The 11,591-nt window shown below is 38.9% G+C and overlaps 1 protein-coding gene across 1 annotated transcript; it reads left to right on the plus strand.

Annotated features, from left to right (window-relative positions):
* RRH (retinal pigment epithelium-derived rhodopsin homolog) lies at positions 1-11,035 on the plus strand. Its single transcript, XM_005287919.3, has 7 exons — positions 1-216; positions 5,241-5,431; positions 6,785-6,884; positions 7,684-7,837; positions 8,221-8,389; positions 8,499-8,677; positions 10,560-11,035. Exons 1-7 carry the CDS (start codon positions 78-80, stop codon positions 10,660-10,662), a joined length of 1,035 nt encoding a protein of 344 aa, XP_005287976.1. The 5' UTR covers positions 1-77; the 3' UTR covers positions 10,663-11,035.
* The last annotated feature ends 556 nt before the right edge of the window (positions 11,036-11,591 follow it).

An 11,591-nucleotide genomic window follows, 5' to 3' on the forward strand; every position in this document is an offset into this window, starting at 1 on the left:
TGAGTCTGTTTCATAATGAAAGAATTTGCCTGAAAGGATCTTGGAGTGTTTTGTGTATGTCCTCTTGAAGAACTGACATGGAGGGAATACCCCAATTTCTTCAGTCTAAAATGTTTTGGAATGTTTCAACTAACTCCTCAGAGAGCGAAAATGAAGTTCAGTCAGCCTTTTCACAGACTGAGCACAATATAGTCGCAGCTTACTTAATAACAGCAGGTATGGAGGTTGATGGGTTATTTTTTTTTTTTACATGGGAATTTAGGCTTCAATATTCATTTTGGTTCAAAATGCCAATGAAATGCCTTTTATATACAAAAAGCAAAAGGTCTAGTGTCTCTCAACTTGAAGGTAGATGAGTAGATAAGTAACAGGGTGACTAAAATGTGTAGAAACTTCTAAAATTAGGTGTACAGTTTAAGACTTTGTTGCATTATTTAAAAAAGTGTATTTTGCTTATATGTGATTTTAGCAAAAAATGCAGATTTCTGCCAAAGGAATAAGAATAGAAGTTGCAACATTTTGCATTTTTCAGTGATGTGCTTGAAGTTATCCTGATCTGTCATATGTTCACAACAATGTATGTGTAGTCTGAGAGTGTGCATGGGTGTGTGTGTGGGGGGGATGTAAGCGGAAGTGTTGGAATGTCACTGAGAGGGAGGGGACTGCTCATTGATGGGAGACAAGCAGACACTCGTTTCAGTCGTATGTTTCACTGATGACGCATTTTAGGAAAAGTAGCACACATGTTGGGGGCCTGATCCAAAGTCAGTGTACTCCCACTGATTGCAGTGGGCTTTGGGACAAGGGTTAGAGAAGCTGAGATCCTTCTCAAATATGAAATAACTTTTCTTGAAAATTTGTTTTTCAGTACAAATGCTTTCATTCTACAATCTAGCACATTTTAAAATATGCCTCTGTATTTTATGCCCGTGTAATTGAAAAATTAAGCCATTTTAGGTATAAATATTTTGTTAGGAAATACCGTATGTTTTGGGCACACATTTTCCAACTATTTTCAGTTATAATTAGTTTATGAAGAATTTTCAACTAATTATTCAGATTTTATGGTTTATGTGCATTAATTACGAAGATCAAATTTTACTCAGTGAATCTTTTTTGTATAGTATTTGACAAATAATACTTCTGTTTTTAAGATGAACTCATTTCGTTTTTTTTTATACCAAGGCTGATATTTCAAACAGTTCTAATGTTTTTTTTAGTTCTTCTTATAGTTTTGCTAAGAATCTATTGTATTCAATAATAATCTATTGAATAATATATTGAAACTCTACTCGTTGGTGCCATCAGATCATTTGCAGATAAATGGATAATATTGACACTCTCAGAAATGAAGGTCATTTGTTCAGACTTTGATTTAACTCAAATTGACTGAATTAGGGTTGTATCAATGTCTGGTTTATCAAATAGTTTGACCATTTTATGAAGAGCAATATTAACAGGGGAGATACAGAGATTAGCAAGGGAAAAACCTTTCCTTTTTCTCTCTCACCTGGCAACTGACATGTGGGCTCTACAAATGGGTCTGTTGTATATATTTGCCAGTTGTGTAAACCTACAGTACTGGGTTTTGAGTTAAAGGGACATAGTCTACCCAATATTCACACTTCTGTCTGAAAATGTTTTACTAACTGTTACGAATACGGTCTGAAATAACTATAGCTGAAAAATCTTTTTCTTTTCTTTCTTTTTCTCGTTACTTTGTCTTAGTTGATTAGGGAAGCCGTGCTAGCAATGATTGCAGTTGTAGTATGAACCTAGGTTTAGTGCAGGAACTTGTGCCAATTAGTTTGGTCCATTTCTGAACACCTCATTCTAACAAATTCTCATCTTGAACATGTTGGTCAGTAATTCAGTTCCATTGCCATGAGAGGAAGAGCTCATCAATGGAAGACTTTAACCTCATTGTATTAGTTAGCAGATGGAGAAGATACAAAGGAAATACGGATACAGTGGTCATCATTAAGTCAACATTTATCTACGGCTACTGTGCTACAGGTTTCAGAGGGGGAGCCGTGTTAGTCTGTATTAGCAAAAACAAGAGGAGTCCTTGTGGCACTTTAGACACTAATGAGGCCAATTACTTTTATAATTTTCCCTCCCTTGATATTCACCCCTTTTTGTCAACTGTTGAGAAAAGGCCACTTCCTTAATTGAATTGGCCTCATTAGCTGACCCCCCCCCCCCCCCACTTGGTAAGGCAACTCCCATCTTTTCATGTGCTGTAATAAATACTGCTTACTGTATTTTTCACTCCATGCATCTGATTAAGTGGGTTTTAGTCCACGAAAGCTTATGCCCAAATTTGTTAGTCTCTGTTAGACTCCTCATTGTTTTTACTGTGCTACAGTATCACCATCGGCAGATATTTCGCCTTGCTCTGAAAAGGAAATAACTGCTAGAGCTTGGTTTACAGTGTGGTTATTTTTTGTTTTAATGTTGACCACTGGTATGTTCAAACCATTGAAAGCATTTATGTCTCTGTAGCTTGCTCACAATGGTGAAATGGAACCATCTTAAGTTTCATGGTCACAGAATAGCTTCATTACAAGTGAAGGATCACTAACTGAAGCTGCAAACTCCCTTTGTAGTTAAAACATTGTAACTATTCAGGAGTTACATTCTACTTAAGTTCACAGTAACAGGGTCCTGCTCTATTGCCTAAAGAGACTGCCTTAATTTTCTTTCCCTCCTTTAGCAAGAAGAATAAGAAAGGGGAGCTCCTTTTGCTGTTCTTGATCAAGGAATGTACAAGGCTCTGTTACCTTGACTGTGGCAAATATCACAAGGTTTATTTGAGGAAATCTGAGAATTTGTAATCCTTTCATGCTGAGACTTCTCACAGAACAAAGTGGAGGCTCCTTATGGCTATTTCTGAATCTGGATAAGTTTTTCCTTCATTTTAATAGTCTGTGCTGCTGTGCCATTCCTGCTATTGGTAATCATCAAAACATATGTGGCCTCAGTACTGTTACGTACTCCCAGCACCTTCTATTCATTTAAACGCATGCTGTACAGGAAACTTTTCCTGTCTGAACACATGCCCACTCTGATAGCTGCTAATGTTCTGAACAGCTTGTGATAATAAAAAGAATGAAATATAGCTGAAAAATCAATGAGACTTTGCTACATTTGCGTTTAAAGTGTTTGATTTAAATATGATAGTTTCTGTAATATAGGTGATTAATACTAATTAATGATACACTGCAGTGGAACTCCTACAATGAGGCACACGTATAATAAAATGTCACTGATTTACACAAATGGAATTTAGCCATTTCATTTAAGAACTGAAATGTTGGCCTTGTACTTGTGTTTTTAGAGGCTCTTTTCCAGGATTTCACCACTGCTATCCCTATATGTAAGTTGTTACTGTTTTTCTCCTGTTTCCATATTAATTGTATATGTGTCATGGCTATATAGGTGGATATAACGGTTTACTCATTATACAGGTAACTTGTATACTTAAAGCTATATTGCCCATGTTGTGCATTGTGGGCATGTCTTATTGAGCACCAGTGGGAGTTGTACATATAAACTGAGGTGCTTGAAGCCATTAACATTTACAGTTATACTACCTCTGTTGGTGAGAGAATTAATCTGTTCTCTGCTACATACACAATACTTCCTGTAAACCAGTAGCAGAGAACTGGTTGACCACTGTTGCATTGTCATGAGCAGAGACAGTGGGGCAGTATTCAATATTTAAAAATCTAGAGTTTGTTTCTCCTTTCTGTATGCCAGAGTCAGCAGAAGTTGAGTAATGTCTGTCAGAACTGAGGGGAGCCAACGGGGTCATAAATCACACTGGTGTTGGGGTCCAGAAGGGAGCAGCAGGAGGAACTGAGGATTTCAGTGAGTGGATTAACTCTTGGGGTTCAGGAATGTTGAAGAGTACATTAGAGACTCAAAAGTACAGCACTGGAGGATCAGGACTATATCTGCTCTGAGATCCAGGAGGGTAGTAACTGACAGCCAAGAACTGGATCTTATCTCACTACCCAAGAGAAATGGGGCCTTTCACAGTCTGAACAGCATAGCATTGAGCTTTCACTCGGCCTGATTTCATGTGCATGCTTGTGTGTGCCAAGCACCTTATTACTAGTAATTAAGATTCAAAGTTAACACTCCATTAAGATTCAGAACTCTATAGGTGCTATTGTTTCAGTTTCTCTGGCTGTATATTCAATGAGACAACCATACACTGATGCTCATTGTGAAGCTGTCCCTACTGGTTGTGAATATAGGAAAAATTAGGGTGCTTTGTTTTAAATGAAATCATTAACGGAGAGAGGAGAAAATGGAGACTTCATTCCCATTGATCCTGTAGATAGCATGCCGAGCACACTGAAAGTAGTGTCTCCAGCATAAGGGCTAGTGCTCAGCACGAAGCTGCTGTGCAGAATGGCCCTCACGTTGGGTCCAACCATGGACCACTAGTGAAGTCAATTGGAGAACTCAAAGGAAGCAGGACTGGACTTAACAGAGTGGAATATATACAATGTTCAACCATGTGAGCAAACTCTTATGCCTGCAATGAACTAAGCACTGATGAGCAGGGAGGAAGTGGGTGTGCCTAGAATGGAGACGGATGATCAAGGCACTCTAGCTTGCTCATAATTTAGCACATGCAAATCCTGTGCCATTTTCATTATTTTAGAGTTCTGCTGCAGAGCTGTCCTTAGCAGAAAGCAAGTTACTGCAGTTGCTGTGAGGGGCTTACAGAAGAAGCCTTTATGTGGATCTTGTGAAGCAGTATCACAGCCAGCTGCTCAATGCCAGAGCGTTTTTGCCAGCCCAACCAGCCTGCTGCACCCACTCCTTTCAGTGTACTTAATTCTGCTGGATCATGACACTGCACTGGTTCAGCAGTGCTAGTGCAGGCTCAGCGATACCTCTGCAGGACTGAGCTCTTAAGATTCTAGTCTGAGAGATTCTGGATCCCTGCCATACCCATTGTGAGATAGCGAGGCCCTGATTCAGCAAGATACTAAAGCATGTCCTTTAGTATTTACAATTAATCATGTCCTTCTAGACCTTGGTGAATCAGAGTTTGAGTCTATAAATTAGGAAAGCTCTCTCTTAAATATGATCTTTGCAGATTAAAATAAACCCATTCTATATTTAGATTTCATTATGAATATGTATTTTGGTTTGTTACGACCTATACTGTGTTGTTATTTCTGCCACTTGTAAGGCTTCCTTTTTCTGTGTTTTCACAGGGGTAATAAGCCTTCTCAGTAACATAATTGTGTTAGGCATCTTTGTTAAGTACAAGGAACTTCGGACAGCAACAAATGCAATTATTATTAACCTGGCTTTTACCGACATCGGTGTTAGTGGCATTGGTTATCCTATGTCTGCTGCTTCAGACTTACATGGAAGCTGGAAATTTGGATACACCGGATGCCAGGTATCTGAGATTTTTTTATATTAAATCAGGGACCAAACAAGTACTAAGAATTAAACACAAACCTGAATATATGAAAAATACCTTCCTTTGATTTTTAATGTTCTTTAGAGAGGAGTCTGAGCTGCAAGTTTGGGTCCAGGTCTGGATCTGAACTTCCTTAAAATTCAGTGGTATTTGGATCTGGGGAGTTGCTCATTGCTAATTTTCATTGTTTAAACTTTGGAAAGTTATTGAAGCATACATTTGTATTGATGTTAAATATACAATATTAAAATAGCTATAACAAAGTAAATCCCATTACTTATTGTAGAATTCATGGATGCTTCTCACCACTCAGTAACCAAGATTTTCAAAGTAACCAGTGATTTTGGGTGCCTCAATCTTAGGGTGGTCAAACTGATACACTTTAAAGTATCTGATTGGCAGAGGGTGGGAGCTTAGCACTTTCAGAAATCAGGCCTCTTTGAGGCATGTCTATTAAGGTACCCATAAAATGGACTTTTAGTCATCTTGAAAATCCTGGTAAGTATTCAAAGAAACGGCCATCTTATTTTAGAATTTGCACAATTTTTCTCTCTTCATGTAAAATTGTCACCAAAAAACATTATATCATTAGCAGAAATGTAATAATCTTTGCGGACTGTGCATGCAGTTACTTAAATATGATTTTTACCTAGGAAATGAGTATTTAGCAGTAATATTAATTATACACCCTGAAAATATTTGTCTGGTAAAAATTAAACAGGACAGCAGAATGCTCCCAACAAGATCTGAAATCACACACAACTTGCCTGATTGCAGATTTAATTTCAAATTCAAAATTCAGCCAATATTCACCAGCGATCCAGGGCCCTCATTTGATTGCACCTAGGATTACTTATATTTTTGGGATCAGATCTGAGAGTTTCCACTGTGCCTTAATTTGAGTTCTTAAGATCTTTAGGACTCCAAACTCAACTTGATCTAAACTGATCTGGTTATAACTTCTTCAGTAAGAAAAATGTTGTTTGTGTTTCCCCAATATTAAACAAAAACATTAGATAAAAAATAAACAATTTTGCATCCCAGGATCATGAAATTCATTATTTAACATGAGTTAAAATAAATGGTGGCTTTTGGCAAACTTCCTCAATGGGATTTATGAGGGCGTATGCAAGCACACTTATCTTAACATGTTTAGTTTTACTTAATGAACTCAAATTGTTAATAGTTTGTTAAACAAATTGGTCATCGAAGAATGCATTGAATACAACTCATGATAACACTTAGCTTCAGGACACAGGAGAAGATTCAAACCTTTGAAAGCATTTGCAATAGTAAATGAAATGGACATGTTATCTTTTTAAATTTCAGATCTATGCTGCCTTAAATATCTTTTTTGGAATGGCAAGTATCGGGTTGCTTACAGTTGTTGCAATTGATCGTTACCTGACAATCTGCAGGCCTGATATAGGTACTGTACTCTTGGATATAACTCTTGCACAAAAATGATCATTTTAATCATTTATTAGTTGACATCTGTGAACCTTTATGCAAGTTCTTTTATTTCCTCTCGTGGAAACATACTTCCAAAATTTGGGCACAGTTCTACAGTAATTGGTTATGTGAGCTATCCCATACATAGCTAACAAAGGCATGTATATAGAAGGAAGCCATAGTTCTTTGTTTGTGGAATGTTTCCTGACAATAATTGAAGCAGGGGGGACAAGATGGGTTAGCTAATATATTTTATTGGATTCACTTCTGTTGGTGAGAGCGACAAGCTTTTGAGCCACACAGAGCTCTTCTTCAGGTGAATAATTGAATAATACTAAGAATACTAATTGAAGCTGATGCGTATTCTTAATGTTGTTTGTTTTCTATACTGTATTTTTCTCTTGATCTTTATTATGGGTTTAAAAATTATAATGGTTAATTCTTTCATTTTCCCTACATCCCTCCGCTCTTTTTCTTTCTCTTAATTCTTTGATATGGCAGCAGCAACATCTATTATTGCTAAGCTTTGTGTGGGGGAAGGTGTGATAATGCAGAGATGTATTCCAACTCTTCTGGGTGTATTTAAATGTCATTTATCTGTGATATAGGAGAGCTTAAATAAAATGGGGGTGCTGCAGTGTGCCAGGTGCTTGTAAGGATCATTTATAGTTACTATGCTAATTGTCTTGCTTGGAAACATTTTTGGTTCAAATAAAACCTTGGAGAGAAGTAAAAGAATAGAGTGGTTTGATGTAAAAATCTTTGCTTGGTAACAGGAAGAAGAATGACTACCCGCAACTATACTTCCCTGATCCTAGCTGCCTGGATAAATGCTGTCTTTTGGGCCTTGATGCCTATTGTAGGGTGGGCTAGCTATGCCCCAGATCCAACAGGAGCCACCTGCACGATAAACTGGCGGAAAAATGATGTGTAAGATTTTAAAAACTTTGTTTTACTTTTCAAATATGGACCATCACTTATTTTTATTCATCACCGTGGTCAATGTTTTCTCCTAAGAACATGCCATGCAACTTCTAAAAGACAATGGCAGTTCAGAAGTAGAGACTGAAGCAATCTATAATAAATCAAAAAAGGATGTAAGAATTCTTGACATTGGAAAGCATTAGGAATCCTAGGTGTAAGGGTCACTGAGCCTAATAAATCTTATCAAGTTGAAGAAATTGTACTTACCTTTTGAAAATGTTTTTTCTGACTGTATTATTAACACTAAAACATAAGGGAACAATGCATTTTTCAGTCATTTTTCATGGCTGCATAGTTGTAATACCTTGTATTTATTTTTTGGCTTACAGGTCCTTTGTTTCTTATACAATGACTGTAATTGCTGTTAATTTTGTCGTGCCCTTAACAGTCATGTTTTACTGTTACTACAATGTTTCCCGCACAATGAAGCAGTACACTACCAGTAACTGCCTGGAGAGCATCAACATAGACTGGTCTGATCAAGTAGATGTAACAAAGGTGATGGGGGCGGGGTCTTAATTCTTAAATAAATATAATGTTTGATTTTGATATTGGTAAGCAGATATAAATGGTTTGGTCTATCAAACATTTTTTTCTTGTTTTACAGATGTCTGTTGTGATGATTGTGATGTTTTTGGTGGCTTGGTCTCCATATTCCATTGTATGCTTATGGTCTTCCTTTGGAGACCCAAAGAAGATTTCCCCTGCAATGGCCATCATAGCACCTCTATTTGCAAAATCTTCCACATTCTATAACCCCTGTATTTATGTCATTGCAAACAAAAAGTAAGTGTCCCATTTTTAAATTAACAACCTCCATCTGCTTTATGATTACTGGGCATCCTAGTTGTGCAGAAAGACCTTCTGTCAGATATGACAAAATATTTAACAAAGATGGAAAGGTTAAACCAGTGCTGAATTATCTGTGATGGGTTCAATGATCTTTTGGACAGGTTTTAATAAAGATAGGTGGTAGTGTCTGCACCATATATGTCTGAAGGTGTCTGATAACATTTCCATGATATCTTCAGTTGTATCCTCATAAAAATATTTTGCAAAACAATTTCAGATAATGTCCTTTGCTAAGATGGGATCGGGGTGAAATTTGAGTCCTATCTGAATCTGGGACTGTCCGCTTTTAATTAAACTGGCTAAAACGTATGGCTGCTTACCCTCAAGAGATTCTCAAAGTATTTAGCCTCCTAGCTTCCATTGACGTTAGGAGGCTAAATACCTTGGAGGATATGGGCCTTAGTGACTCCCATGGATATCATTGCTTGGCTTGGGCAGTGTCATAGTGGAGTGGTTTGAGATGATTAAGAGCAAACCTACAAGTCACAGCTGGCTCCTCTTCTGTCAAAATAAAACTATACCAGTTTTGAGCATAGGTATCATATTGAATTGAGATAATAATTTTGGGACATATCCCTGGTTTCACAAAAACAGCTAAAATCAAGAGGGTTTTGCTTGTGGTTCAGAAGTATACAGAGGTTGGGGACACAGGAATCCTTCCATTCACATTCCCCAACCTGCAAGCAGGGTTTGGGACATCCATATAGATGAGCTGAACTGTTCCTGCTGAGTAGTTGATATGGTCTGACTCTTCTTTCCAACTCTGTTGGTTTAGATCTGCCCTTTGCCTAGACCCTCATTTACTACACAACCAGCATGCTTCCATTCACCCACTCATCTCCCTACATTTTATCATGCAGTTGTGCTGACAGGGCCCAACTTGTGCTGGCCTGACTCATGGTGTCCACCAAGCACCGCAGGTGGTGGTGCTGCTGTGGGTGCTCTCCCTAGGGGCTAGGGCCAAGTTAAATCGAGTCCTAGAGCTTGCACCTGTGCCTCCTGCTAGGGAGATGACCAGTGTTCCCTCTAATTTTTTCCACCCATGTGTAGAATGAATTTTGTTATGTGCACCAATATGGAGGTGATGAGCTTTGGGGTGCAGGATGGTTCTCCAGGGCTATGGTGGGGAGAGAGGACTCTGCCCAGGACTGTCTCCCTGCAGCAGCACCTGGGCTGGGAGGGAGAGGCGCCTCTCCCCGCCACAGGAACTCTGGGACTTGGGCTACAGGATAGGCACCCCTCCACTGGTCCCAGCAGGTCTGGGCTGGGGGATGGCAGCTGCCGCTGTGGCTCGGCCTGCGCTGCCCCAGCCACCCCAGCAGGTCTGGGCCGCAGGCTGAGTTGGGGCCGGGGGAGGGGCGCCCCTCTTGCAGCAGGTTGGGGGCAGGTCCCCGGGTGGGTTCCTTGACTGCCTGCGTGGTGCTAAGTAGGCGGCTGCGCAGCTTACAGGGAACTTAGGAGATGATGATAAAATGAGATATTTTGGTATCCCATTTTAAGGAGCCAAATTTCTGAGACAGACCACTTGAAAAATGAGACTGTCCTGAAAAAAATGGATTGTAAGGTCACTCGAACAAAATTCCACTCATGCTAGTTTCACATTGATGCAATTCCATGGACCTCAGCAGAGTTCCTCTTGATTTACACTGGCAGAGGAAGACACTAGAGACTAATTGAATTCTAAAAGTTTTATGAAAATAATAAGCCTTATTGTTATAGCACATTTGAGTAATTTGAACTTAATTTATCTCTGTTTTTGCTTCTTTATCTATGCCTCTAATCATCTGATTTTTTTACTTCCCTCCTCACATTGCAGGTTCCGGAGAGCAATCCTGGCAATGGTTCGATGTCAGACTCGGCAGGAGATAACTATTAATAACGCCTTACCAATGAGTGTCTCTCAAAGCACGCTAACATAACGCGGCTGATCGAAAGCACTGCCACTTTATTTACCCTATAGTATATGTTTTGTACACTACATGGAAAAAAGTGGTCAAACCTGGGCCACAATTAAATTTGTATCACACTGTAATAATAATCCAGTCCAACATGCCAGTTGTTTTTCTCGTTGTCTCAATAATATTTAATACAGTTTTTTTTTAAATATCCCAAGATTTTAGTACTGAAGACTAGGCCAACTGGCATAATATGCTTATCCCTCTCAAAAGGCGATCGTGAAAGCTCAGTGTGTTTTGCATCTCTTGGATAGTGGGATAAAATGGTGTGGGAGGGAGAATAAAGCAGGACATGCTTAATTGTGCTACAGTAACAGAAATAAATGTTGTGTATGGATAATTCTTTTGGTATGTGTAATTTCCCTCTTTGAACTCTAAACCAGTTCCCAAAACTTCAGGCACAGTACTACTGTATCCTGCATTCCCTTCCATGTCTCAAACGCAGATTGATCTGACCTGAAAAGGTTGCTTCTATGAGTACTGTAGTATGCAGGCGTATTTAAACTCCAATGTTGCCAACTCTCTTTATCAGTTTTGCGATACACCTCTACCCCAATATAACGCAACCTGATATAACACAAATTCGGATATAACGCAGTAAAGCAGTGCTCCAGGGGGGCGGGGCTGTGCACTCCGGTGGATCAAAGCAAGTTCGATATAACCCAGTTTCACCTATAACGCAGTAAGCCTTTTTGGCAAGGACAGCGTTATATCGGGTAGAGGTGTATTTGGTGTTTTTCTGGCTCCTGGAGCCAAGTGATTATGTGAGAATCTCAGCTTTCATTTTTAAAATAGTAAGATTCTAACCTTTGTGACTGCAGAGAAAAATCTTGAAAATGTGACCCAAGCACATGTTAAAAGTTCAAACCAAAAGGCAAGTAAAAAACCCCCAA

This window comes from Chrysemys picta, chromosome 5 (genome assembly GCF_011386835.1).
Source record: "Chrysemys picta bellii isolate R12L10 chromosome 5, ASM1138683v2, whole genome shotgun sequence".
Classification (NCBI taxonomy): domain Eukaryota; kingdom Metazoa; phylum Chordata; order Testudines; family Emydidae; genus Chrysemys; species Chrysemys picta.